The sequence below is a fragment of the Capronia epimyces genome, assembly GCF_000585565.1.
Source record: "Capronia epimyces CBS 606.96 chromosome Unknown aczIQ-supercont1.5, whole genome shotgun sequence".
Taxonomy (NCBI): domain Eukaryota; kingdom Fungi; phylum Ascomycota; class Eurotiomycetes; order Chaetothyriales; family Herpotrichiellaceae; genus Capronia; species Capronia epimyces.
Genome location: NW_006912908.1, coordinates 1,170,504 through 1,198,386, shown reverse-complemented (window position 1 = coordinate 1,198,386; position 27,883 = coordinate 1,170,504). Strand labels below are relative to the sequence as shown.

Sequence of the window (27,883 nt, the reverse complement as noted above, 5' to 3'; positions counted from 1 at the left end):
GACTTGTGAAGTCAGCATCATCCCATCTGACCGCACCTTGACTAGATTCACCCCTCCCCATTCTGCTTCAATTCCCTTACGCCCAGCCAGGAGCCAGCACAAGTAGGAATACCCAGTACCAGCACCCCGCCAGCCCACCATGGCGGCTACATCCTACTCGACAGACCCGACCTTGTACCTGTTCACGTCTCTGACGGCGGGATCGTCTCATATCATCACCGCGACGTCAAGACTAGAAACGATCCTCAAGGCCAACAAGATCCCATTTCGGGCTGTCGATTGTGCCACGGACGAGAAAGCTCGCATGCTATGGGGCCGAAGATCCAAGGGAAGGACATTACCAGGCCTAGTGAGATACGGCGAGATCATCGGGGTACCTGGCGCACGCGTGACTATGGTTCTGACATGTCCGGCTAACCTGTCTCTCAGGATCTCGAGCAGATTGAAGAATGGAATGAATACGGCGAGCTTAAGGACCAGATCGCTGCGACTCAAGATCTGGGCGGCTTGAAGGCCACCAGCGCCAGCCTCCTCCCTGAGCCGCCTACTGCAAGCACTGCAGCTTCCACTCCTCAAAGATCATCCGGGCCTCCATCTCGCGCGTCGTCGGAAACCCGACACATCTCCATTTTCGATCCCAAAGACAAAGAGAGGGACAAGGAGGGCGGTGCAGCCGAGAGTACCTCACACAAGCCAACAGATGCTCCAATAACCCTCGCCATGCGACAACTGGGGGCCGAAGCTGCAGCAAAGGCAGGTCACAAGAAAGCGGCCGCGGCGCAGGCAGCGAAAGCAGCAGTGGCACCGACAAAGGAACCCAGCACTACAGATCAGATCCCCGTGCCCGCAACTATAAAATCGAGCGCCGATGCCGCAGTCGAGTCCCCCGAGACAGCGCCCAACGTCACCGCCGCGAAGACTCCTGCCCAACTAGCCAGTGAAGGAGCGAAGCGAACGTCTGTTGACAAGATCTCGGAGTCGGAAGGTGAGACAGCTTCTCCTGTGATCGCCGAGTCATCTTCATCGTCAACCGAAGCCCAGCTACTGGAACAGCGCCGAACAAGCAGCACCACCAAGACAAAGTCGCGGTTAAGCGAATCGACTCCGGCGGAAGAAAGCGAGACCGTGCTCTCCGAAGAAGCTGTCTCATCCCCATCAATTGCCGTCCCAGAGTTTGAAGTGAGTGCTACCAAGTCGCCACCGCTGGAGAGACCACCACGACAGCACCGCGGGAGTGATATAGGAGAAGCTAGCCCCGAAGAGATTCGGGCGTTGGAGAGAAAGTTGAGTATCCAGGAAGTAGATGAAGAAAGTGATGAAGAAGAAGAAGACGAAGAGAAGATAAAGGCGACGAGTACTGATGAAGCAGAGCAAGAGGTCACCAAGGGCACGGAGCCGCAGAAGACAGATGCCAAAGACGCGGACCAGGCCGGTGTCAGCGTTGGGGATTGATTGCATCAAACAGCCGATGATCTGATGGGCTTCAGGGAGCTTGTGGTGTTCAGCAGAGGAGACGAGAAGAGAGGAGAGGAGAGGGTGCCATGGGTGGGTTGAAGATGGCCACGGAACAGAACAGGATTTCACGGAGAGGTCTGGTCATTTGAAATGGTGGCCAACATGATGGATGGCGAGAGGCCGGACATGAAGCCAGCTGCATTTTCGAATTCGGGTCTGGGACTGGTGCCATGGATCGACGGAAGGCCTATCACTGATTGTTCCACGGTTCAGTTCAGTTGAGTTCAGAGCCACTCCAGTTCCGCGAGGAGAGCGAAGCCATGGACGGACGCTGTGTCTTGCAGTGGGTGGGTGTGTGTGTCGTAATAGAGAAGCGGTTGACTCGCTCGGCAGGGTTTCCAATCGGTGCTTGTCTTGTCTAGAATACATACCTAATTAGCTACACTACCTACACTACCAACACTACCAATACCCATTTGATCTAATATGTGTAATCATACCTTTCTTGATTACTGGATTCAAATACTGCAGTGCTTTCCAGCTTTCCAACGTTGTCGTTGTCTTTGTACTTTTATTACTGGATTCAAACGTGCTTTCTAGGTAAGCTTTCCAACCTTCTCTTTGTACTTGAGGTATATGTAGGTGCTCTATATGCCTATATGCCCTAGGTACGGAGTACTCTAAATAGCCTCGTCCTACCTACAGTAGGTGCTTACCTAGAGGACGGGTAGGTAGCACCAATACGGACAGGTATAGGTAGCACCAATATGGACAGATAGCACCAATACAGAGTACTAAAGTATGTATATACCTACCTAAGGTACCAACCTACCTATGTACATATGAACCTACCTGCCCAGGTAGCACCAATATGGAATACTAAGGTACCTAGGTACCGGGCAGCTGTGAATCGTAATCGTGATCGTATACTCCGTACATCGACTCTGGCGGATATGGATTTGAGGCTCGATTATAAGAACCAAGGGTTAGGGTTAGGGTTAGGGTTAGGCTTAATAGGCCACAGTAAGTCAACGTTGGTCGGTGTTCATCTCATTTCAATTCGATTCGTTGTTTGTTCCTTGTTGTTTTCTTTATATGTGCAAGGAAAAGAACAGAAGGAACAGAACACCGGCCATATTTTTGTCTACACTCCATGGCACGCAGCGGAGCTTGGATCGTGGAAATGGCATCCCGTGCCGTGCTGTGGCCCATGCCGCTCCTTTCTTACAAGAAAGTCTTCGTCGTTGAATTGGCAGCCCTGGTTCATCTTTACAAGCAAGCCTTCGTGCGTCAAATCGCCATCTCCCTTCCCCTTCCTTCCTTACAACCGTTCGCCATCAAGATCGATCCCAAGGATCGCGGCATGCTGGAGATGCGTTGGATTGCCGAGGTGTTGAAACGGTGAATTGAATGAATTGACAACTGGTCTAATCGTCAAATCGCTCTCCCTTCCTTCTCTACAATCGAGCTTTAATCGTCGAATTGGCGGCCTCTACAACCTCGCTTTAATCGAATCGCCGTCTTCCTTCCATCCAGCCTCCCCAGCCACCATCTCAGCACACCTCTCACCAATGCCCAGCACCGTCAGCATGGGATTGATGGTTGTCATGGCAGGAAAGACGCCGGCGTCGGCGATGCGGAGCCCTTTGAGCCCACGCACTTTCAGCGCCGGATCCACCACGGCAAACTTGTCCTTCCGCACGTCGCCCATCTTGGTGGTGCCCGCGGGATGGTAGACCGTGTGAGCGACGCGGCGGGCGTACTCGCTCAGTTCCTCGTCTGTCTGCAGCTCCGGCCCGGGCGCGACCTCGCGCTTGATCCAATCCTTGAACGGCGCCTGCTGGGCGATCTTGCGCGCGGCCCGAAGCCCAAAGACAAATGTGGCGGCGTCGTAGCCCTCGGGGTCGGTGAAATAGCGGAAATCCAAGGCCGGCTTGACGCTCGGGTCGTTGGAGGTCAAGTACAGTCGACCGCGGGACCGGGGCCGCGGGATGTTGGGTGTCATGCAGAAGGCGTCGATGGGTGTGTCGTAGCCTAGCCGCGTCGTGTTCAGGCAGAAGGGGATCTGGTAGCAATGCATCATCACATCCGCGATGTTGTCGTCCGGCAATGCCGCGGGGTTGGTCGGCGTCGCTTTCTGGGCCGCCGCGTTGGCCGGTTGACGACGCAGGAAGATGCCGGCGTCCGAGTCCATGGTCGTCTGGTTCGGTGGTACGGGCCGGTTCAGTTCCCAGATGATGATGGTTTCTGGGTGATCGAGCAGATTCTCGCCCACGCCAGGCAAATCTTTGACCACGGGGATGGAGAGAGATGAGAGTTGCTCTGCAGGGCCCAAGCCCGACAATAGCATCAGGCGCGGCGTGTCGACGGCACCAGCACACAGGATCGTTTCCGTGCGCGCGGTCAGGGTCAGTTTCTGGCCGGATTGGAGGGTCAGGTCGATCCCCGTGACAGTGTCCCCGTTGTGCACGTTGATCTTGGACACCCACGCGTTGGTGAGGATCTTGAGGTTCGGTCGCTGCTCGTCGCCCCGCAGAATCGGGTGGATGTAGGCGACGCTCGCACTGGACCGGCGCCCGTCGTCCGGGTTGTAGCTGACGGAGAAAAAGCCGACGCACTCCTTCAGGGCGCCGGTCGTCGCGATTTCTCGGTTGAAGTCGTGCACAACGGGGATGTTCATCGCTTTGCTGCAAGAGTCGACCCAGTCGAGGCACAGTTGGTTCCGGTGTCGCGAGTGCACCGGCTGCACCGTGTTGCGGAGTTTGTTGAGCACGCGCATGAACGTGGGAAACGTCCAGCCTTTGGCGCCCAGGGACTCCCAGATCCGACAGTCATATTCGAAGGGGCGGAAAGAGATCAAGGTGTTGTGGCTGGAGCATCCGCCCAGTACTTTGGCACGCGAATGTCGAATGTGAGAGTTTCCTGTTGTCGCAAACCCATGTGTTAGAGGAGAGAGAACAAGGCTGGGAAGAGGGAAGACCGAAGACCCAGTCCTAGTGGTAGTGGTAATGAGTCAAGGACGCACCCATCGGTTGCTCCGTGGTTCCGTAGTCGTAATCGAGCTCGCCGCCCAAGAGATTCAGCCATTGTTTGAGATCCAGGACTCGGTCGTCCATAAAGTCGCTGGGCCCGGCCTCTATCAACAAAACCTTCTTGTGTGGCAGGTATTCGGCCAGGCGGGAAGCAATGACACAGCCCTGCACATGTTCCGGGTCGTCAGTACTACCCAAAACATGGTCTTTCTGATCTCTAACCGGCGAGAGGTCTGGAACATTGATCGGGTCTGGTCATGATGGACTTACCGCTGTGCCACCACCCACAATGAGATAATCATAGCTATCGACCTCTGATGTGTCGAGGTGAGTCGTCGTCATGGTGGCTGTAGGCCAGTGATTGGGGGAAGGCAGTCACACAGAGGAGAGATATCACGTATGAGCGACGCTTCATGGAAAGACGTGGTGGAAATATACAGCTATCCTGTACTCCGCACCGTACACACTGAGAGGCCTGCCAGAACAAAGGATCAGAGGCTTGCAGCAACCAGGCTCGTGGTCCACCTAAATTTTCGTGTCAGCCCACACGACACGCCGCATGCAGGAGCTGTGATACAGATCGGCAGCCAGCACCAAAGGGCTTAGGGTCCTTTCTGTAGGCCACAGAGGCGACCCCGGGATCAAGGGCTCGGGCTCTTCGGCTTGCAGAGAGATCCCTGCGCCACCTGTCGCTCTTCGTGTTCTGTGGCAGGGATGTGAAAAAATCGCACCTGTCGGCTTGGAGCGGTGAAGACTAACAGGGCCACCAGGAGCAAACTAGAGGCTGCTTGTGGAGGCAAGGATGCGTAATGCGTCAGTGCGTGATAAAAAGATCGAGGGCGAGGGGTGTGGTGGCGGTTCATCCAATGCTCATTGCTGCGTTGCTGGAAAGGTTGGACTTGCTTGATATGGAGCGGATTTGCTTTTGCCCAGGATACTACGAGTTGATACTAGATACTAGATTCTTGGTGCTTGATACTAGATGCGGTACAGACGGTGATGCGCACCGATATCAACCCTTAGGCTGCTGTCTGTCAATTGATGCCTACAAAGGGTAAAAAGATCATGGCCGTGGGCTCAGGCACGGGAACATCGCCGACGTCTTGATTGCCGACTGGAAGTTGGGGGCGAAGTTGGGGTCTTTGGGTGTTGCTTCCCCCCAAAGGCTGCCTGAGGCTGGCCTAATCCTAGGCCTGGAGAAAACTCTTGATAGGCTTATAGGCTTACCTATGTAAGGGGCATCTAACAGGGAGAACAGCCTAATAATCCACCTGGCCATCCCCTCACCAGGACGGACACCGCTACTACGTACTAGTACATAGCCACCGTACGGAGTACTTGAATACCTAACACCTTCAGACAAACCTCGCCGTTGAGATTGCGACTGAGACGACGTTGAGTCTGCACAACCGTGATCGCCTTAGCCTGTCGTCTTCACGAGAATCAATCAGAGGCCCTTCCGTCGTCCACCATCACCAGATTGTCGGTGTCTGCATTACGCGAGGCTCGCAGGAACGCGACCACATACTCCGTACATACATTGATTTCTGCCCCGCTGCCATCTCAACATACAAACAGTGGCCAGAGCCTCCCAGTCAATCTCGCAACTGACAACTCGTGTCATTCGAGATGTCGCTTCCGGACCGTCGCACATTTTACAATGGAAAGGCTGTATCCGGCGGACCTTCAGGACCGACATTTCAATCCATTGACCCGTCAACGTCCAAAGTGGTCTGTACAATCTACACGTCTTCTGAATCGGAAGTAGACCAAGCCATCAGATCGGCCAATCTTGCTTTTCCTTCATGGGCCAGTACACCTCCGGTCGAAAGGTCGCGGATTCTGCTGAAAGCTGCCTCGATACTCCGCTCGCGCAACGATGAACTCGCCAAGATCGAAACCATCGACACTGGAAAACCCTTCTCCGAAACCTCGACAGTCGACGTGATCACTGGGGCCGATGTGCTCGAGTATTTCGCCCACCTCGTCGCGTCAGGTGGCTTGAACGGGGAATCGTTTCACCTGCGCGACTCGGCTTGGGTGTACACGTCGAAAGAACCCCTCGGAACGTGTGCGGGTATCGGCGCATGGAACTATCCCATTCAGATCGCGCTCTGGAAGTCGGCTCCGTGTCTTGCGGCGGGAAATACCATGGTCTACAAGCCGTCCGAGGTCACCCCTCTCCATGCACAGTTGCTCGCCGAGGTGTATCAAGAAGCAGGCCTTCCAGATGGCGTTTTCAACGTGGTATATGGTGACGGCAGCGTCGGTTCTTTGCTGACCAGACACCCGGGCATCGCCAAAGTAAGCTTTACAGGTCAGGTCTCGACCGGTCGCAAGGTGGCGGGGGCGGCCGCCGGAGAAATGAAGTATGTGACCATGGAATTGGGAGGAAAGAGTCCTGTCATTGTCTTGCCGGACGTGGATCTCGAGCAGGCAGTGGATGGAGCCATGATGGCAAACTTCTTCAGCACTGGCCAAGTGTGTACCAACGGAACCAGAGTCTTTGTGCCCGAGCAATTGAAGGCCGAGTTTGAGCGACTCCTATTACTGAAGATGCAGTATGTCAGAGCCGGAGATTTGCTGGACGCCAACACCAACTTCGGTCCGTTGGTCAGCAAAGCCCATTACGACAAAGTGGTGCGATACATCAAGCACGGCGTCGAGGTCGACAAGGCGAGATTGCTGTATGGAGGCCTGGGACAGCCGGATCACCTACCGCAGAGCCTCCGGACTGGTTACTGGGTGCGACCGACCGTCTTCACCGACTGCACCGACGAGATGAAGATTGTCAAGGAGGAGATCTTCGGGCCCGTCATGTCCATCCTGACCTACTCCTCGGTCGACGAGGCTGTGCGTCGGGCGAACAACACAGAGTTGGGTCTCGCTGCCGGTGTCTTTGGCAGGGACATCGATCTCTGCCACCGAGTCATCAAGCAGCTGCAGGCTGGCATCACCTGGGTCAATACATGGGGAGAGTCTCCGGCAGAGATGGCCGTGGGCGGATGGAAGCAGAGTGGTGTCGGGGTGGAGAACGGCAGAAGAGGCCTCGAAGCATGGCTTCGCAACAAAAGTACGCTGGTAGACATGGGCGGCTCCGTCCCGACTGTCTTTTCGAAGCTATGAGACTCGACATGAATGAAAATGAAAAATGAAATGAAACACTCGGCCGGAAATATACGTCTGAACGGGCGGACTCTTCATAAATGGTCATTTAACGGGCCAGCGCCTGACTTGGCTATAACAAGCTGTACTCTTAAAGATACCGTGGATATCATGTATCACGAAACGCCGGGTCATACAGTACTCCAATCATAATCAACGTGAACAATTTTCCCATGTCATAGCCTGCACGTAGAGTCGAAACAGCAGACGAACAGAAACCAGGGCTTGATCAAGCCTCATGCTGCAAATGTCGATACTCGTGAACCCATTCGATCAGCAATGAAATCATCCATCTTCTTGTCGTTCATGGCGATGGCAGAATCCATGAGTCTTGACGACATGCTGTCTGGCGTCAACTCTCCATCTTCCTGCCCGGCCTGCTTCTTATCGGTATCAATCCTCAGCTCTTTTAAAGTGCCTCGCCAATTATCTACTTTCGCGCGCGAACGTTGTGGAGGAGTAGCTTTGGCGGTTTCTTGCTCCCAGGAGACTTGTTCGATGCTCTTGAAGTACTGTTTTCCAACCGTCAGCGGTGAAAATGGGACAGACGCTCGCCCTACGCCTACCTTGACCGTTTTCACAAGCATCTCGTCTGTCGCAGCGTCATCGCAGACAATCGTGGCGTGCTCGTGCGTTTGGAGAGCGCTTGCAGTCCACATCTGACTGACGCTTCCTTCGATAGTTTTGGCCAGTGCAAGCGCTTTGTTGGCCCCGAGCACAATGAGCAAGACTTCTCGAGCATCCATGACAGTTTGCACGCCCACAGTCAATGCTTGTTTAGGCACCTGGCTCAGATCGCCCCCGAAGAACCGTGAATTGGCGCGAATGGTATCCTCAGCCAAAGTCTTGACTCTTGTCCTTGACCGCAAAGACGAGCCCGGCTCGTTGAAGGCGATGTGTCCATCCGGTCCAATCCCGCCTAAAAATAGGTCAATTCCACCAGCCTGTGCGATCTGCTGTTCGTAATTGGCACATTCCGCCGCTAGATCGGGAGCGTTGCCATTGAGAATATGCACGTTGGCCGGGTTGATATCGATATGGGCGAAGAAATGCTTGTACATAAAGCTGTGGTAGGATTCCGGGTGCTCTTCGGGTAAGCCGACATATTCGTCCATGTTGAAAGTTACGACATTGGCAAACGAGATCTCGCCAGCCTTGTACCCCTGTACGAGGTACTTGTAGATGAATTCTGGACTGCTACCCGTCGGCAGACCTAGTACGAAGGGCTTTTCGGGAGTGGGAGCAAAGGCATTTATGCGCTTGATGATGTATTGGGCAGCATATTGGGATGCACCATCTGCATTTTCGCGAATGATGACCCTCATGGTCGATGTGTCCTCTCGGTTTCAAGGGACTGTCAAGCAGAAATAGAGGAAGAGTGTGCTGAGAAGACGAATCAACGCAGGTAAGATTTGCTGAAGAAGAAGTCAGGAGGCAGAACGAGCGACAGCCCTTCGACGTAGACGGCGGCTTTTAGCAGAACATCATGAGTGATTACAAGGGCCTGAATGCGGAGAAAGGCACACCAGCCTCTGACGATAGCAGACCATGTAGGGCAGAAGGGTATGATGACTCTGCCACGGTGTAACAGTTGCGTGTGATCCAACTGTCGAACCGCCCATCTGGGCCTCTGGAAGCCTGGGACCTTATCAGGGAGCGACAGACAGGACGACGTGTGCGACCGGCCGAGATCATTGGTCGATAGATCAGGTAAATTTGCCATTGGGAGAGGAGGAGGAGGATGATAGAGTGATACCATAGTAGTGCAGTCGTAGTGGTGGTAGTACTGGAGATAGATAGGTGGCATGGCGGGGCAATATCGCAGTCCAGGTGGGAAAAAGGCGCAGTCACGTGCCAGCGCAGGCAGAGCACCGAGAGCACCAGTGTAACGGTCCGACACCTGAGCCCAAAGCGCTCTGTCCCTTCCACCCCAAAAACCGAGTGGCAAGGTGCCATCCTCTACCCGACCTGGTGCGACCCATCCTCGTCTTCCGCTCATCAAATCCTCTATCTGAGATCTTTCGCCCAGCCCACTTTCTCTCCGTAGCATTGCATCTCCCACTCTCCCACTACTACTCCATTACCACCTCCCGAGTCCCCGACGTTGCAACAAATGCAACATCACCTCGTCTCCCACTTACCACGTTTCCATTTCCTTCGCCTCTGCCAATTTGCTACCTAACGCCATGCGCAAACGCCAGTGCCAACCTTGACCCCCCGAGACGCCCGAATGACTGCATCACTGGCCCTCACGTTCCATACGCGTCCAACGTTCTCGGCTGGCTTTACCGACTCCTGACCGAACCTTTGCTCCATTCCTCTCCCGTATAGCCTGCTCACCGGTTTTTCCATCCAATCATGGTACATGGGCGGAACACGTACATGTAGTCGCCAGATACAGTTATGGCGGCCACCAACGGGGATCTCCCATCCCTGTGGGACGAATCGAGGTATGAAGCATGCCGTCATTGTCCCCAAGCCTTGCCACAACCTCCCAGGCTGACTATAAATATATGACAGACAGCTCGGCCAGCTGTTTATGATGGGATTTGATGGCACCTCCATCACTGATCAAGTCAAGACCTTGATTGAGAAGTACCATGTAGGCTCAATACTTCTCAAGGCTCAGAACCTCAAATGTGCTGCTCCTTTTCACTCATGTCCTTTGCTTATCTCTGCTGCTGTCCGTCCCCTTGAGTGACACTGACGAATGTGACAGCCGCCGAGCAAACCACTCAGCTTGTGCTTGATCTTCAGACTCTCGCCCATGATGCCGGTCATCCTGTTCCGCTCCTCATTGCTCTGGATCAGGAAAATGGCGGAGTCAACAGCTTGTACGATGAAGGCTATATCCGACAATTCCCCAGCGCCATGGGCATCGCCGCCACGGGATCGAAGAGATTAGCCAGGGATATAGCGAGAGCTACGGCTCAAGAACTGAATTCTTGCGGCATCAACTGGATATTGGGTCCCGTGCTTGATGTTCTTACCAATGCCAGAAACCAACCTCTGGGAGTACGATCGATAGGTGATGACCCCCACGAAGTATCTGCGTATGGGGTCGAATGTATAAAAGGCTACCAGGAAGGTGGTGTTGCGACCTGCGGTAAACACTTTCCATCTTACGGCAACCTCGAATTTTTCGGTGTGCCGGATGATGTCCCTACCATCACGGATTCGCTCGAGAACTTGAGCCAAAGCGCCTTGGTTCCATTTCGTACGGCAATTGCCCAAGGAATTGATTCTATGATGGTTGGAGGAGTCGCAATGGCGTCATCTCAGGTCAACGTAATGCATGCCTGTCTTTCGGAGCAGCTCGTCGAAGACCTTTTGCGACACAAGATGCGCTTCGAAGGGGTCGTGGTTTCGGAGTGTCTGGAAATGGAAGCTCTTAGCCGCAACATCGGTATCAGTGGCGGAACAGTCATGGCTTTCAAAGCCGGCTGTGATCTGATTCTGACGTGTAGGACCTTGTCGGTTCAAGAAGACGCCATCAACGGTCTCAAAGCTGGGTTGGATAATGGAATGATTGAACGCTTCCGCGTGCAAGAATCACTGCGAAGGATCCTCAAGATGAAGGCAAAGTACACATCTTGGGAAAAGGCATTTGCCCCCGCTGGGATTGAAAACCTTGCCCGACTACAACCTCTTCATTCAAGGCTCTCCACTACTGCATACAACAAATCGATCACTGTGGTTCGCGACCAGAATCGCTACTTACCGCTGTCGAGAGTTCTCAGACACGAAGATGAGCTGCTCCTACTGACACCCCTTGTCAAACCCTTACCCGCCTCTGCCTTGTATCATCAGATGCAGAGCGAAACATCATCAGTGCCAAACTTTGGGCGGAGTCCTAGTGTCGACACCAACACCTCGATCATGAGTGGCGAACAGGTCTTTCGAGAGCTGGGAAGGTCTTTGGCGAGGTATCGGAACGGTAAGATCTCTCATACTTCGTACACCGCGAACGGAGTCAGACCACTGCATGAGACGTTGTTGGACCGAGCACAAGGTGTGGTTGTCGTGACAGCTGATGCGGGCCGTAACAAGTATCAAAATGCATTCGCCAAACATATTTCAATGTTATGCAAATTGGCTGTTGGACGAGATGGCTCGCCCAAAGAAAAGCCTTGTGTTGTGGTTGCCGTCAGCTCTCCATTCGATTTCTCGTCGGACACAACGGTCGGAACATACGTATGCACCTACGATTTCACCGAGACGGCTTTGAGGGCTCTAGTTCAAGTACTCTACGGTGAACTCGGCCCTGCAGGAGTGCTTCCAGGGTCATACAGTCAAAAGCCCCAGACCAGTCAATCTCGCCAGCAGTGGCTGGTGGAAAGTTTCAGCGAGGAGCGCGACTCCACAGCCCTGGATGTTTTACTTGTTGAAGCCCAAAACGAGCCATCATTACATGCAAATGCACTGAAAAATGCAACAACCAGCACTTTTCTGCTCCACGATCCAGATGTGGAAGAGGCACATTTCGTGGTTAGAAACAGCAGCACAAAAGAGCTGTTCGGTTTCTGCACCACCTATTACCTTCCAAAGACAGGCGTGGGTCATGTTGGGGCGATCATCGTCGACCCTGCCCGTCGACGACTGTCGATAGGCCGTTCGCTGCACGATCGCGCCGTTCGGGCGTTGCTCCAGAAGAAAGGAATAACAAAATTTAACCTTGGTGTGAGATTCCCAAACGTGTACTTGGGTGTTCCAAGGCTAGATCCTGTCGAATACAAAAGACTTCGCCAATGGTTTGCTGCACTGGGCTGGAATACATCGATGTCCACTCCGGTGGCCACCATGTCGTTAACTGACCTCGCAACCTGGTCGCCTCCCGATGGACTTGGGCAAGCGTTGACCAATCCAGAGGTCAAATACGATCTCGTGCACGGCGGAGAATACACCGACGCCATGATGGAACATCTTACCAGGTGTGCACGAAGCGACGTGCAGAGCATCTATCAGTTGGCACTACACAACAAAGAAGGTGCTGGTATCATTCGGGCCAAACGAGCGTCAGACCAAGCGATTTTGGGAAGCATCTTGATTTATCGATCAGGGTCGAGAATCGCCCGATTCATACCATCTCTTTACAAACAAGCCGGCATGGCTTGCATATCTTCACCCGTCATTTCAACCATATTTAGCGACCGAATCTCCATTTTCCAGGGACTTGTATTATTAGGACTCCGTCAGTTCAAGAAACAAGGGCTACAGACCGTCCTGCTCGATTATGTAAGTCGCCCTTCTTTCCGGTTTGGGCTTTGAATTGACCGCTTTTCAGGTCCGTGAAGATGTCACGGTCGATAGCTTGACGTCTTTAGGTTTCACTATCGGAAACAGCTTCGAAGAAATCTCGAGCGATCCAGTACATTGGACCATGATGTCGGCGACTTGAAGTACGCATCGCTTGTGGCTGACATGACTGTCGGTCGTGTTGGACCCTTGGTCTTGATGCCTTTGTGTTCACTGGCTACGTGCGTGTGAGCAGAGGATTGTCTGTCTCACCAATATCTTCAAAGTCATGATGGAATCTCTGACCTTGCACGCTCAGTTCGGACTTGGCCTCAAGTATTACCAGGCTGGCTCGCGCGTGTCTCTCTGGGAACGGACTCGTTAAAGGGCATCTGCAGTATACGCTGGAAGAAGGATAATATTAAAGTCTACGCTGTATCAGTACTATTTACCGATCAGCCCTGCCGCCTTGTGCGCAGTCATGAGCAGCGAGTGGCCAGCTGGAGTACTGTAGGCAGGTAAGCGTGCGATGTCAACAGTCCACAAGACTCACTTGATCTCACCAAACACAGTGGTCGTGTCAAGACTGGCGGCCCTGGATTGGAGGACCAAACTGCACTTGGCCACTGTTTGTCATGATGGCACGACTACGAATTCTGACCAAAAACCCGGTCACTGGATGTGGCTTGCGATTGGGCCACTAATTACTCCGTACATAGTACATATGGGGCTCTTGGGCCTAAAGCCCAGCTGACAAGGCACTCGATGGCAGAGCGGCGAGCCAGCTCGTCGCAGGCTTAACTTCTCCAAGCCATAGTACGGAAGCACGGATCCAACCATGTTAGGAAGATAGTGTGAGATTCGCATCGCCGGGAGGAGCGCTCTTGCGGCAAGACAGTCAATAATATGGTGCGTGTGTAGATAAACGATCTCAGGCTCTCAAGTCTGGCCCCGGAGTCGAAGAAAAATGCGATCCATTCCTAGTGCGGGAAATGAAAATGGAGTGAGTCTCCTAGACCAGCAGATGATTTGCCGCCTCTTACCCGTTCTCATGTTGATTAAGTGGGCGGGTTCCGAGCTTCGTGGGACTGACTTTGCTTGTACCGAGTATGCTATCTTGTTCGGGATGCTTCTCCCCGGCGCAAACCTCGGGACTGCGCTCTGACCGCCACATCAGAGAGCCGTGCGCCTGGCAGGTCAGCCTCAGTCAGCTCTCTGCGTCAGGCGAGTGGCAATAGTTGGTTGTGTGACGGCCGCCAATAATAAGTCGCACAAAAGTATCCGTATGCGGTTTTCTTTCTTTTCTCATGAGTGGGAGGGCTGGTTTGAGAGAGGCACCCAGCCATGTGATACCGATAGGTCAGGAACGAGACAGACGCTGGAATTGATGATAGTCCTCGGCATCGTCGTCTGGACAGGGAGATTGAGCTATGCTATTGCGGGCAAGCGCAAGCGTGTGTGAAACTATGGTTCTGCGTTTGCCAGTCAGGCGGTGGGCGTTGACATGATCAGCAATTGAGACACGGGAGGATCGGACTAGGAGTGGACACTGGACCGAGACGTATGTATGTCAGTAAGTGTAGAAAGTGGAAGCTCTGAAGTTGCCTGCAGTGGTCAGTGTTCACACAAAGAAACAGTGACGACTGACGGATGTGCCGAGTGGGTATGGGCCTAAGCGACCGGGGGCCTCCTAGCCTAAGCCTTCGTGGCTGTCAGGGCTAAATCCCAGCAGGCTTAGCATCGGCTTCCAGGGATGCTTGGGTGCAGTTGATTCGGTTCTCGCAGCGCAGGTGGATGCTTGAACGCAACAAGAGTGAAATTGTGGGCACGGGGCAGACTTCTCAACTTGAACCTTGAGACGTTTGATTTTGTCTGGTTCGGTTCAGTCCAGTCGCATGGGTGGTACGACAAAAGGACCAGGGAGCGTCAGGTTGTGCCAATGGAGGTGAGGGAATTGAAACGAAGGGGAGCGACCGAGGGACGAGCAGTCGGTGATTGAGTTGGTGAGGACCGGTTGTGAACGACCTTGAACGAGTTAACCAACACTGGTTTCACAGATCAATCAGCCTACTCCGGTCTCACAGCTATAGGTCCACTGCCAGTGGTCAGGCAGATTGACTGGATACTACCTCCTGGTAGGCAACAACAGCGAATGAGACATACGACAGCAGACAGTTTGTTCTTTGCTGCTTGCGCACACCGAGTTGCTTCTCTAGCGCCAACTGCCAGCTGCAAGGACGCCCCCGTTTCCTTCTAGAAGGCCGCTACTCTGTCTTCCATCGCCTAAAGAAGCCCCTGGAAGGATTTCCCCTCCAGGCCCCTCAGGCCCACGCACCCACAGCTCTGCGCCTCCTACGCCCCCTCGCACTAATAATTGGCCACTGCGCTGCCTGCGCTGCTAGCTGAAGTCTCGAGACCAGCCACCGCGCATTTCAAGCCTGCTCGGTCTCGTGTCCTGCAGCTGCTGGCCCGGCATGGAACTGTACAGTGTATGCACATGCGACGACCGACAACTGAGTCTCACTTCCGAGTGCGGCACTGGCACCATCCGTCATCCCATCCGTCATCCTTCATTGGTACTGCCAGACTGAACCGGCCGGGGCAAGACAGACGGTGTGCGGTGTACGTGGGTGCATGGATAATGAAGTTCAGGTTGAGGCAGAGAATGAACATGGGTGCGAGCACTGCAATGCAAGCGACGCCCTCCCACGGCTTGTTATATAGGAGGACGTATGTAGCTGTCGAGCTTGCCCCCCATCCATTCTGCTCTTATACCTACTGTGGACGGTTCCTCCGCAGGCAATGCTCTGCCATCTATGCCATCATTGCCATCATCATTGACCCCTTTGCTCGTTCTCCGGTCGGTCGAGCATTATTGACGGCCGCTATTAGTTCAATCAATTTGTTTGCTCGATCGAGTAAAAGCCATTCATTGCTCCTGGCGCATCCCATTCGTCCAGCAATCTGCCAAGGGGCCAACTGGGGCTGCGTGTCCAGCAATCACGGCGCCGCGTCGGTGCCTAAGCCTGAATGCGATCAAGCCTAATTATTGTCCCGCTCCCGCCTCTCCAAACCCACTAACTGGCAGTGGCCTCCGGCTGATCGTGCGGCCCTTGGGCCCCAAAAAAGGCCACAGGCACTGACTGGGCTGTTGCACGGTGCTTAAACTCACCTGTCTGTCCACTGCACTGAAGTGCTGATCGACCACCTCCCATCCGGCCTCACCTGTTCCATTCTCGTTCTCGTTCTTTTCCCGCTCGGAGACAAGGGCGCACCTTTGATGAGCAACATCTTTTACTGCTCTCGAGAATGCCGACGACGACGACGATACCCTGTCCTGTTAGCTAGCCCATCACCTTCCACGCTCTCGCTATTGCGGTCGCATCGCACCGCATCGCATCGCGACTCGATCATCTCCCCTCCGCCTCCAACCTCCGCCTCGGCTTGCCCATGGCCACCACCATGGACGGCTTTGATCCTCTTGCCATGCCATACTTGCACAGCCCGGTGCCGTTCACAGGCGGGAACCTGCAAAACCTGGACTATATGAGTGTGCCATCCGTGATGGATCTGCAAGATCAATATTCCAACTTTGACTCGGAACCATACATGAGGTAGGTGATTGGAAACCCCCTTCTCCGTCCGCCGTCTTGTCTGACTTGGGCCAAAGTGGGGATGAACTGGGCTTTGCGCCTTCCTCGGCCTTGCAACACCCGGCCATGTTGAAGCGCTACTCTTCAGGACTCGAAGACCCTTTTGCCGAAAGCACCATAGCTCAATTCGACCAAGTGCCCAATGAAGGCGTGCCCGAGAGTCCTTCAATCGATCGCGACAGCAAATATCTCAGCTTCTCCATGGCCCAGTACAACTTTACTTTGCTCGATGATTCATTCCGCCGCACATCCGTCAACATTAACGCTCAACTTCACGGCATGTTTTTTCTGGCCGAGTCACAGTGGCCTGCGACAGCTGATACACCTCCACCACCTCCAGAATTGACCTGCTATAGACGGAATCTTTTCCAGATCACTGGCTCAGTGACACTCCCGAGGAATCTCAGATATGTCTTCACCGATGATGGATCCCGGATCCCCATCTATGAATTAGAGCTGGCTGTGTCCGCGACGGAGTCGGTGGAGGGCAACGCGGTCAAGATCATTTCTGTACCATGGAAGACGCCGGCCAGTGGAGATCAGGCCAAACCCGAAGACAAAGGTGAACGAGAGCCTCCCACGATTCCATTGGATAAGATGTCGGGACAGGATCTCGACACCGACTACACCACATTCCCCATCCAGTGGAAGCGCCTACAGTTTCGCATAGCCACCGCAAACAACGGCCGAAGAAAAGAACTGCAACAGCATTTTACCCTTCACCTCAAGATCATGGCGTCGCTGTCGACCGGCGGCAAGATTTCCATCGCGGAGGCCCATTCGGGTGCCGTCATTGTGCGAGGGAGAAGTCCCCGAAACTTTGCGGCTCGGAAAGACATGCCTCTGAGTAGCAGTTCGACGGCTCGAAAACATCTGCCTTCCACTTCGCGGGCCGGCGCAAGCCAGACGTCGGCCCCTCAAGTCACTTCTGCTCCCAAGATAAAATCACCACCGGACGAGCCGGCACAAGTGATGATGCCATATGACACTAGTAACGGCGAGCTGAAATCGACAGAGACAGACACCCACAACTGGATGTCGCAAGTTTTACCCGATCCCCTTCCCACGACCTCTTACCCGGCCGCAATGAATCCTCCTCCGATGCCACCGTTCTCCCAAGACCCCACCCCCGAACTTGGAACCCCGGGGCCATTCCCATTCACATTCCCGCAAGAGATGCCATCAACAAGCAATCGTCCACTGAGTTTACATTTCGGAAGCGACGATGAGGGTAGTCCCTATCCTCAGCAACAACAAGGATCGAGACATTCTTCTCGACCTCCCACTTCGAACCCATCCCCGTCTTTGGTCAACAAAGGTCAGACCGGGACTTACGCCAACCACGCCTCACAAGGGCATGCCATTATTTCAAACCAAGGCACAAGTGGAAGTGGAAATCGGCCTAGAATACACGGTCACGGCATGTCGGTAACGAGTGTCCCCAATTCGACGACCGGCGTGAACAACTCACAGACCTCCATTCCAGGAGTGTCGTCTCAAAGGCCTGAACTGCTTGCCGCCAAATCGAGCCAGTCCTACATTGGCGAGGGGAAAAGTGCAGATGAGCTGTACGAGTATTTCCCGCTGGGTCTGGACGATTGGATGCCACCTGTGGATGCGGTATTCCGGCCACATGTCGTCCATCACAGCGGGCCGTTACCGCCTGATCCACGGTCGCCAGGGCGGCATACGAGCAAACGGTATTTCAGTGAGGTGGTATGAATCTTAATCGACCGGGTGTGACCGGTTGGGCCATGGCTATGGCTATGGCTATGGCTATGTGACTGTGGCTCCATCTATATACATATGGGTGAATTGAATACTCGACGATCCGTTGGTTCTGGACGTCGGCCACGGGAGTATATTGACTACAACTTACACGTACAATCATCTCAGGTCAGAGAGCCTTGATACCCATCTCCATGCGGACTGAAATGGAATGAAACGAAATGAAATGAAATCCGAATCCCAACCGAATCCAAAATCAGTTTCCTTGTAGAGTATTCTATTGTGTCGGTACGAGAACGTCGCTGGCTACCTTATGGTTTGGCCGCTTGTCAGGAGGTGTTGGCCAGGCAGGGAAAGGGTTGGGGCCTGAGCCAACACAACACAAGCAGGCTAGGCCCGTCGAGCTGGGTATTATTTTGTTGTTGTTGTTGTTGTTGTTGTTGTTTTTGTTTCTGTTGTTCAGTGGTTCGTATCCGTCCTGACTATTGACTACGGACTACGTACATAATTACAGATAGTCGTGACGCTAGGTCAAGTGCATGTTTGACTGGTCCATCTGTGAGAGCATACTCCGTACTGTAGGACCGAGTAGTAAGTACTTCATACTCCATACTCCATATCGGTACTTGGTTGTTTTCGGGTACAGTAGTGTACACTTGATCATTTGAATAGCTTACCTAGAGGAGGAGATGAGATAAGAACGGATCATGACAAGGCCGACGGGCCGCTAAATCTAGGTAATAGTCAATTAATCTAGCTGGCTAGCACCAGGTGGTCAAAGTAGGTAGCCAGTCGCTAATAATACCGCTCTAAATGATACACTTGTCTGTACAATTATAGCCCTGATGTATCCGGACTGATAGGATGGGTGGGGTGATCTCCTATGTGTATGTACTCCGTATGTGTGCCTTAGGTACTCCGAGTTAGTCGTGAGCGGTGCCACTCACTCAGTTGGCCCGGCTTGATCTGGTACAAGCGAGCGAGGCCCCTGGCGAGAGGAGGAGGAACAGCCAGTGTGGGAAGGCCAGAGTGAGTGTGACACGGGAGGCTGTGGTTCATTCAAGCGTGGGTAGGGCCTCTGTGTTTGTGGTTGGCTGATACAGTGATGAGGAAGAAAGAAGAACAGATGATGTGATAATGTTTGATGCACAGAGTAGTTTACAATCACAATTACACCAAAAAGCCCGGGGCCATGGAAGCTGGAGAGAAGGGAACGAGCTCCGTATCCGTACAGGGGGAGGTAACAAGTGTTGAGTAAGAGTCAGCGAAGTGGGATGGGGAGGAGATGGAGATGGAGATGGGATGGGGATGGATGGGAGGCTTCTTCCAGGACCCCAGTAGTGGTGGTGCCACGCTAGTCCTGCATTCCGCCCTCAGCATCTTCCTTCTAGTCACCTTCTGGTGGCATTCTAGTTCGGCGAGTCTGACTCCATAGACTTTTCCACCGTCCCAGTGTCCAGTGTCCACTGCCCGCCGTCGGGTCCGGTAGTGACTTGTCGGCGGATCTGCTTGGGTATGATAATGTTACCTAGTATCCGTACCTTGTACCTGGCTTCGTCGGATTTGACCTGACCTGATCTGACCTGACCAGACCGGACCTGGCTTGCTAGAATTCTTCGCGCCTCAGGACCAGGTACGGGTAGCTGTCGGAATGATGATGGTGGCGGTGGTTCGATGTTAGTTCGGCAGCTAACATGTGCATGTGGCGGCGGCGGCGGCGTCGGTAGGTGGTGGGTGGTGGGTGATCGGGATCGATGACAGTCAAGGTTGCTAGGGACTGGAGGCATATGTACAAGATCATGTATAGGCATGCACAAGTAGGCACTAACAGTAGTGCATCGAGCATTTGTCAGGGATCCTGGGTACGGAGCACCGACTAGTAGTAGTGCAGCTTCTGTGCCTGGTAAGGCAGACAAGGCAAGATAAGGTGAGGTGAGGCGACAGGGACTATAGTGTTAGCCACTGCTATCGTGTTAGCCATTGCAGAGAGCATCGGAGCATGCCGAAGACAGAACGACGAAGCCGTGATGTGCCAGGAGTGCCGCTTGTTCAGCCAGGGGTGGAAGCATCGGCACATTTCCAGCCAGGTGCCAGGTGCCAGGTGTTTCTCTAGGCGAGATGGGGCTCGGGTGGGATGAGATGTGGTGCAGTAGCGCAGCAGGTGCAGGAGAAGTTCAGTAAGAGTAATAGTAAAGAACAAGAATAGTACCTAGCGGTAGTGGCAGCAGTGGCAGCAGTGGCAGCAGTGGCAGTAGTACGGAGAGATACAGATGATGCCATGATCACTCCGTACCTACTAACCTAGCTAGGCAGGTGCCTAATAGTACCTGGTACCTACGACCCAAGGTCAAGCACAAGCTGTGGTGCAAGGTGCAAGGAGGCATGCACAATGACGACTCGCGCAGCACTTGCACTTGGCACTTGAAGTGGCAGTTGCTAGTCGGCTGAAGGGGCTCCTAAGGCCTGAGCCAAGGTGCCTTCCCTTGGACCCCAAGAATGACGCCATCATGTCAAGATTGTAGATTGTGCACAGTTCAAGTTGGCCTTGTTATCTCCCAGGCGTGAGAAACGGGAATCTGCTGCCGAAGAGATGTCGGCGATACAGAGTACGGAGTAGGGCCGTATACCTAATCCGTACCTAAACATACAACACACCTACCTATGGAATAGTCGCACCTGAGGAGTGTCAGGATAAGGGAAGGGGACTTGCCCCTCGGCGCATGATATTGGCCAGTCCTATCCAGGCTTAGGCCCAAACTGCACGGATCAAACTCCTCGGGAGCCTTGTGTCCCGTCGCTTCCATGATCGTGCCCAATCCAATCCAAACAGTTGCGGTCCATCTCTATTGCTTCTGCTCCAAGCTGAAGCCGTACTTGATGGCCTCTTCTTTAAAACGACCGAACTTGTGCTTGTCAGGAAGACCATCACCCTCTCAGGCACTCTCACAGACGAGACCAACATACTGCAAGAACTGATTCCATTGTCTTGATCCTTCAAAGCGAGGAAAAGATTCTACCAGTCAAGGTAGATAGAGATGGGAGATCCTAGTGTTGCTAGTCACAGCCGGCGACCCAGTACATGGTAGTACACGGTAGGGACTCGCTGACAGAGAGAGCAAGGCGAAGCGCTCCAAGACGTGACCGGCCATGCTTCCCGATTTCGGAGGCAGACAGTGTGGACGAAGAGGAAGGACTACGGATGCTGTACCCGAAAGCTGGGAGAGTCTAAGTACTCCGTATATGGTAATCATATTGGTTGACATATACGTCAGTCTGGCCATGGTTACGGTTACGGTCGGCGGGCGACGGGGCGAGATGGTGACAGCAAGCAGGCCGCGAGGAGTATAAGGTAATACTGAGGTACGGAGTACTGTAGTGGGAGTGGTGGGTGTGGGTGTGGGTGAGGTTGACAAGGCAGACTGCAGATGCCGCAAGTGGTCAGCCTTGGAGGTGTACAGAATACCTGGTGAGTAGGTAGTAGTTAGTACGTAGTTAGTGGTCACTACTACTATAAGTATGTGTAAGCAACAACGGAGAGTTGACCGGTGTGAAATGTACATTGTATGGAGTCTTGTACCTACCTAGTATAATCACTTACTACTGTTTGCAAGGCAGCCAGTCGGAACTTGGGCCGTTTCCTAGCTCTACTCTGTCGAATATGTAATAGTAATGGTATGTAGACCCTCCTGGGCCCTTGAACGTGGTTGGCATGGTGTCACGGTCACGCGTCACCTGCGATACCCGATACCTCATTGCCCTATGCCGTCCATGGTAGTGGTTGTTCATCTGCCTCGATCGGCATTTGATACATATTCAGAATCCCGAAACAACCGCCCCCAACCCCTTAGCCTCCTGAGCCCTGAGCCCTGAGCCCTGAGCCGAGCCTAAGCCCTGTGACTCCTGCTTCGGACCGATCAGCACATCGGAGTGCTCCGGTAGTCTTCCATTTCCGGCCCTATACAACATCTCCCCGTGAACCATGCCCATGCCCATGGCTGGTGGCTCTCTTGATCACAGCCGAGGATCCAGTCCCGTCCTTCGTGATTCGAGATCCTGCATCGGATCCATGCCGCGCCCGCAACAGTGATGCCGATGTGCAGCTCCAGCTGTCGGGACTAGTATCCTCCCGTCGAACTCCCCCACGCGCTGGCTCGACTGGCTCTCAGCGTCTCAGCGTCTCAACTCGGTCTATCATGACACGACCTTTCAAGGCTGAGCTTCCTCTCACTTCCCCGTTCGAGACCGCGTCACTTGTCTTGTGACCTGGATGATGTCTTGTCTACTGCCCTAAACACCATCTCCTCCGTCCGTCGTCCCGCCTTGTATGTATATTAGCCTTGCTCAGCTCACGCCCTTTGATCACCACTCTCGGCCTGCTGCTTCTGCTTCATTTATTTTCTCCCTTGTCGCACTCTCTCATACTGTACCATCACTGCTACTCCTTCCAAAGCTTTTACCTCATCATCAGTGAGTTAGGTCGGCAGTTTTGAAATCTGCCCGTCTTCCCAACGAATCATTCTACTTTTCATATACTTCCTACCCGCCACGGCCTGCTCTCTTCGCTCTGCCAGCACAATGGACCACTGTCTATCCCGGGCCGTCATATTTGAGGGGATACCCATCACCGAACAGAACCAACGACGCACTTCTACTCCTACTACCACAACTACCACCACCAACCACAATGCCATGACCACTTCTGGCGCTGGATGTTCGGCCGATCATTGCCACGGCTGCAACTGTGGTTGTCGAACCTGTTCATGTCCAGCCATACCAGTTCGACATGAGTCAGACCGAGGGGCTTACGCTCGACAACGGGCTTTACCCATCCCCAGCCCTCACATCGAATTCCATGACTGCCTCTCACCATGTCTTTCGTCAATCGGCACCGACGATGCCTGCGGCCTCAACGGCGAGAGCTTCAACAACAGCTGGGAGGTCCATGACTATTTCAATGCTCGACTGACCGCAAGGAACTTGACTCGGCATCAGAGCACCAACATGCATGCCGATCGCACTCAACACGAAGACGATGATTCAATGATGGACGAAGACAACGAGAATCCATGGCCCGACTTCCTTGATCGAGTCGACAGTCTGGGACACATGTCGCCTATGGCAGAAGACTCGTCAGGCATGATCATGCTAGGAAATATGGACGACAGTTCCATGTTGCTCGAGTGTGGCGGGCGTAGCAACGGCGATGTCTCCGCGTCGAGCCGTGAATTATCTTCCTCCCGGCAAAGTGTCACTGCAAGCCAAATCCTCCGAGGTGCCGGAGCCGTCTTCGCAAACTGAGAGATGGACCTTGACTCGGCTGCCACCATGCTCAACCGAGGCCGACCGAAACATTCCAGGGTTATGTCTATGATGCACCTGTCACGAATTTCCTCTACTCGACCTGCTGATTGCCATGGGCATGGGCCGCTTGCATTCTTTTTCTGCCCTGAGAGTCTCACATACAATATTATCAAGGCCGTGCATGCAGGTCGCGGGTATTGTCTTCCCGGGACACAGGGACACAGATACAGTGTACAATATTCCCCGAGCGATCGGTGGTGTATCTATTTCTTGCAATTGGGGATGGGATGAGTCCCAAGTTCTTGACTTTCGATCATTAGGTAGTTGTTAGTTGTTTGGCTCGGTGTGACAATGTATTTGAAACTTGCACCCTCCAAACCATGTACGAGAACAGGCCATCGGTGCTAAGTCATTCATAGATGTGCATACATGGCATCGCACCGTGTTCCATTATCTCAAGTACCTGTACGGATGATTTTTTGTCCGTAAATTACAGTAATTACATACCAAGGGACATGGGGCCAGTAATCAGGAGTGACGCAGTTTGTCTCCAACTTTGCACCCCTCGCTGCGCTGCGCAGTGCAGAACACAATTCCGGAGGTCGTCGGCGGTAATCCAACATTTACTGTACGCTGTACGAATACATCTACTTCAACAAGATATCAAACTCTTCTACCGCACCCCTGGCACGCCTCTCAAAGCCGTCGATCTTTCTCTCCCGACATTTTCAACTGCGTGTTGTCCTAGGATCTCGAATCTCCAAGCTTGACCCATTTCGTTCGCTTCTGTAGAGCCGGACCCTCCACAACCACCTCGCCTCACGTTATCCCTATCACTCAATCCCTCGACCTGCTCAACCACCCTCACGGACTCCCCCATTTGCTAGAATGGCTCCTCCCGCGATCATCGCCCCGTCCATCCTGAGTGCCGACTTCGCCGCCTTGGGAGAAGCATGTTCAACAACAATCAGCCAAGGAGCCGATTGGCTTCATGTCGACATTGTACGTTGCATTCCCCATATCTGCTGCGAGTCTGGAAAGAGAAAGACAAAGACGATCTCGACATGGTTACCTTGGAGTGTGGGATTGACCTGGGCACCGTTCTCTGTTCGAGCGAGGTCCAGAGAGAACAATGTCAACACTTTCCGCGAGGCAGGTATCTGCTGGGCCTAGGAGAAGGGCAGCATCACCTGCGGAGCTACTCTACCCATATCGGGTCCAATACACATGACTTGCAACAAGACTTGAGCAGTTCAGGCTGACATTTCGTCCTCTGAGGTAACAGATGGACGGCCACTTCGTGCCCAATCTCACCTTCGGGCCCCCAGTGGTCTCGAAGATTCGAACACATGTCGAACGGCCCAAAACTGCGGCTGGAAGAGGCACTTTTGACTGCCATATGATGATTGCGGAGGTAAGACATCACGATTCTTGCTTTCTGTCGTCCTAGATCCCTGCATTTGTGTTCAGAGGTCATCCATCATGTGGGACGCCGGGGAAGGCTGGTGATGTTGATGTGCTAGAGTGAATTTTGTAATGATCTCTGTTGGCCATTGATACCCACCATCCTCATCTCGACCTCGACCAATAAAGATAAGATAGGGAGAGAACAAAAGAGAGAAAATCAATGACCCCGTTGACGACCACCATCCGTTGCTCTGTCCTGGGCGCTCTTCAAGCCTGCCAAACATCAGTCCACCCCATAGACTAACTCTCTTATAGCCACACCGCTGGGCGTCGACTTTCCGTGACGCCGGCTGCGATCTATACTGCTTCCACTACGAGGCTGCCGTCACCAGCGTGGCAGCCACCGAACCCACAGATAAAACCACCACACGGCCAACCTCTCCCAAAGAACTGATACGGTACATCCACAAACTCGGTATGCAGGCCGGCATCGCCATCAAACCCGAGACGAGCGTCGACGTGTTATGGGAGATATTGGAGAATGAAGTCGCCGAGGAACGACCCGATGTAGGTGGGCCCCGTCAAGATGCCTGTCAAGTTCCTAGCGATATTTTATGCTTCCCACAATCCGCTTCATACCTGCGATGTTACGAGATGGCAATTTTGTTATGACTGCAAGCGCTTCTCCGACTTCTACGGAGGCGACTAACTAAGCTTCTGTTTGGCATGAGCTGATGCTAATCTGTCATTGTCGCAGATGGTCCTAGTGATGACTGTCCACCCGGGCTTCGGGGGCCAGAAGTTCATGGCCAGCGAACTTCCCAAAGTCACCGCCTTGCGTGAGAAATACCCGGACATGAATATCGAAGTCGACGGTGGCCTGGGAGAGTCCACCATCGACCAGGCGGCGGATGCGGGTGCCAACGTGATAGTTGCAGGTAGTGCGGTCTTTGGTGCCAAGGATCCTGCGCATGTCATTCAGGTGCTGAGAGAAGCGGTGGAGAAGAGGCGAGAAGGGAGGTTATGATTCCGTTTTGCCGAATAAAAAAGAATATGACAGTCTTTCGGGGCTGGTGGATGGACGGCCATTGCCTGCCCATCTTGATGTCTGATAGGAGACGACGTAAAGCCAGAAGAGGATGGGGAACTATCTATCAACCCATGCACCCATGTATGCTATAACGGTGGATATACACACACATATATATTCCTCAACGAAATTCCTGCCGTTCATCATTCCCTTGGATAGAATGCAGAATCATCTGCTTAATTCCACCCACGGTCCACGATCTACGGTCCACGATCCACGATCACACGCGAGCTATTATATATTTCCTCAACGAAATTCCTGCCGTTCATTCATTCCCTGGGACAGAATCATCTGCCTAATTCCACGCATTTCAATAACCATCGGCCCCCTTGACAACAGCAGCAGCTCCACCCTTCTTGCCAAACATATCCCTCACATCGCGGATCAAGAAGTCGGGCCTCTCATAGGCGAAGAAGTGGCCACCGGAAGGATGGGAGCGCTCGAAGACGACGTCACCCTGGGTGCGGGTCCACGAGGAGGGCAGGACGCGCAACTCCTGGGGCGAATGGGCCAGGCCCAGCTTGACGCCGGCGCCGATATACTGGGTGGTGCGGTCGCGAGAGACGCGGGTGGCCGGGGGGTCCCATTGATGGGTGGCTTCATAGTAGATCCTGAGGCTGGCGGCGGGGCCCATCGTGCTGAACCAGTAGATGGCGACCCAGGTGCACACCTCGTCGTCGGTCCAGGGGTAGGCGTCGGTCCAGTCGTGCAGCTTCTCGTAGATCCAGGCCAGCAGGCCGACGGGGCTGTCGGCCAGCGCGTAGCCCAGCGTCTGCGGCTTGGTGGTCTGCTGGGCGCGGTAGCCGGAGCCCTGGTCGAGAAACCACTGCGTGCGCGCCAGCCCTGCCTTCTCGGCCGCCGTGTACGGGTGCAGCGCGTGCTGCAGGGCCAGCGTGGGGTGGCTCGTCCACGCCGGCGCCGAGCCCTGGTCCATGTTGACGTGCGTCGCCTTGCAGTGCGAAGGGTACCGCAGGCTCATCGCCCGCGTGATGTAGTAGCCCCAGTCGCCGCCCTGCGTCACGTACTCGTCGTACCCCAGACGCAGCATCAGCGCGTGGCACGTCTCGGCGTATTGCGCCAGCGCGAACCCCTTTTTGCGCGACCCTTGGCTGAATCCGTAGTTGGGCAGCGACGGTGCCACGAAGTGGAATGCCGGTGCCGGCTCTGCCGCTGGGGCTGGCGCCGCTGAAGAGTCCGACGAGGTGGTGTTGGTATCAGGGTCGGCCGTCGGATTCGCCAGTCGCTCCCAGATCTTGCTCGCCTCGAGAAAGCTGCCGGGCCATCCGTGCACGAACAGCAGCGGGATGGCGCGCGGGTTGGTCGAGCGTTGATGCACGAAATGGATCTTCAGCTCGTCGTGGCCCGCCACCGGGATCGTCGTCGTGAACTGCGGCATCTGGTTCAGCTGCTTCTCGGCCGCCCGCCAGTCGTGCCGCTCGAGCCAGTGCTCCGTCAGCCGCTTCACGTCTGCCAGCGGCGCCCCGTAGTCCCAGCCGGCCGAGTCGATTTCGTCGGGAAACCGCGCCAGAGACAGCCGGGTCTTGAGGTCCGTCAGCGCCGCGTCTGGGATCGAGATGGTGAAGGGCTCGATGCTGGTGTCTGCCATTTTTCAGGCCGGGTTCGTATGATAGTGATGGGAAGGACGCGAGGCCACAGGCTAATATTCTTGGAGGAGACGTGCTGGTCTCGGTGTCGGTAGTGGTCTTGGTCTTCTGGGGAAAAGGGGGTTCAACCGCGCCCTCGACTGGTGTCAGCTTCACCTACTATTGCTATAATCGATTCCCTGGTTTCATGGATTCATTGATTCCCGACAGCAT

At 54.0% G+C, this 27,883-nt stretch overlaps 9 protein-coding genes across 9 annotated transcripts; 6 read left to right on the top strand and 3 right to left on the bottom strand.

Moving 5' to 3' along the window:
• Positions 1 to 139: 139 nt before the first annotated feature.
• On the top strand, positions 140 to 1,452 carry A1O3_06363 (uncharacterized protein; the record flags this gene model as incomplete). Its single annotated transcript, XM_007736483.1, has 2 exons — positions 140 to 373; positions 430 to 1,452. The coding sequence occupies 2 exons, from the start codon at positions 140 to 142 to the stop codon at positions 1,450 to 1,452; spliced, it is 1,257 nt and encodes a 418-aa protein (XP_007734673.1).
• Positions 1,453 to 2,947: 1,495 nt separating this feature from the next.
• On the bottom strand, positions 2,948 to 4,829 carry A1O3_06362 (choline dehydrogenase; the record flags this gene model as incomplete). The annotated part of the gene is made up of 3 exons (XM_007736482.1): positions 2,948 to 4,377; positions 4,481 to 4,652; positions 4,758 to 4,829. The coding sequence occupies 3 exons, from the start codon at positions 4,827 to 4,829 to the stop codon at positions 2,948 to 2,950; spliced, it is 1,674 nt and encodes a 557-aa protein (XP_007734672.1).
• A 1,287-nt stretch (positions 4,830 to 6,116) lies between these two features.
• Positions 6,117 to 7,613, top strand: A1O3_06361 (betaine-aldehyde dehydrogenase; the record flags this gene model as incomplete). Its single annotated transcript, XM_007736481.1, has 1 exon — positions 6,117 to 7,613. One exon carries the CDS (start codon positions 6,117 to 6,119, stop codon positions 7,611 to 7,613), a length of 1,497 nt encoding a protein of 498 aa, XP_007734671.1.
• Positions 7,614 to 7,888: 275 nt separating this feature from the next.
• A1O3_06360 (glucosamine-6-phosphate deaminase) lies at positions 7,889 to 8,977 on the bottom strand (the record flags this gene model as incomplete). Its single annotated transcript, XM_007736480.1, has 2 exons — positions 7,889 to 8,164; positions 8,219 to 8,977. The coding sequence occupies 2 exons, from the start codon at positions 8,975 to 8,977 to the stop codon at positions 7,889 to 7,891; spliced, it is 1,035 nt and encodes a 344-aa protein (XP_007734670.1).
• Positions 8,978 to 10,194: 1,217 nt separating this feature from the next.
• On the top strand, positions 10,195 to 13,050 carry A1O3_06359 (murein transglycosylase; the record flags this gene model as incomplete). The annotated part of the gene is made up of 3 exons (XM_007736479.1): positions 10,195 to 10,291; positions 10,372 to 12,887; positions 12,937 to 13,050. The coding sequence occupies 3 exons, from the start codon at positions 10,195 to 10,197 to the stop codon at positions 13,048 to 13,050; spliced, it is 2,727 nt and encodes a 908-aa protein (XP_007734669.1).
• Positions 13,051 to 16,349: 3,299 nt separating this feature from the next.
• On the top strand, positions 16,350 to 18,262 carry A1O3_06358 (uncharacterized protein; the record flags this gene model as incomplete). Its single annotated transcript, XM_007736478.1, has 2 exons — positions 16,350 to 16,501; positions 16,558 to 18,262. 2 exons carry the CDS (start codon positions 16,350 to 16,352, stop codon positions 18,260 to 18,262), a joined length of 1,857 nt encoding a protein of 618 aa, XP_007734668.1.
• A 4,581-nt stretch (positions 18,263 to 22,843) lies between these two features.
• A1O3_06357 (uncharacterized protein) lies at positions 22,844 to 23,566 on the top strand (the record flags this gene model as incomplete). The annotated part of the gene is made up of 1 exon (XM_007736477.1): positions 22,844 to 23,566. The coding sequence occupies one exon, from the start codon at positions 22,844 to 22,846 to the stop codon at positions 23,564 to 23,566; it is 723 nt and encodes a 240-aa protein (XP_007734667.1).
• An 891-nt stretch (positions 23,567 to 24,457) lies between these two features.
• On the top strand, positions 24,458 to 26,003 carry A1O3_06356 (ribulose-phosphate 3-epimerase; the record flags this gene model as incomplete). Its single annotated transcript, XM_007736476.1, has 4 exons — positions 24,458 to 24,571; positions 24,855 to 24,983; positions 25,292 to 25,543; positions 25,734 to 26,003. The coding sequence occupies 4 exons, from the start codon at positions 24,458 to 24,460 to the stop codon at positions 26,001 to 26,003; spliced, it is 765 nt and encodes a 254-aa protein (XP_007734666.1).
• A 373-nt stretch (positions 26,004 to 26,376) lies between these two features.
• Positions 26,377 to 27,672, bottom strand: A1O3_06355 (uncharacterized protein; the record flags this gene model as incomplete). The annotated part of the gene is made up of 1 exon (XM_007736475.1): positions 26,377 to 27,672. One exon carries the CDS (start codon positions 27,670 to 27,672, stop codon positions 26,377 to 26,379), a length of 1,296 nt encoding a protein of 431 aa, XP_007734665.1.
• Positions 27,673 to 27,883: the final 211 nt, after the last annotated feature.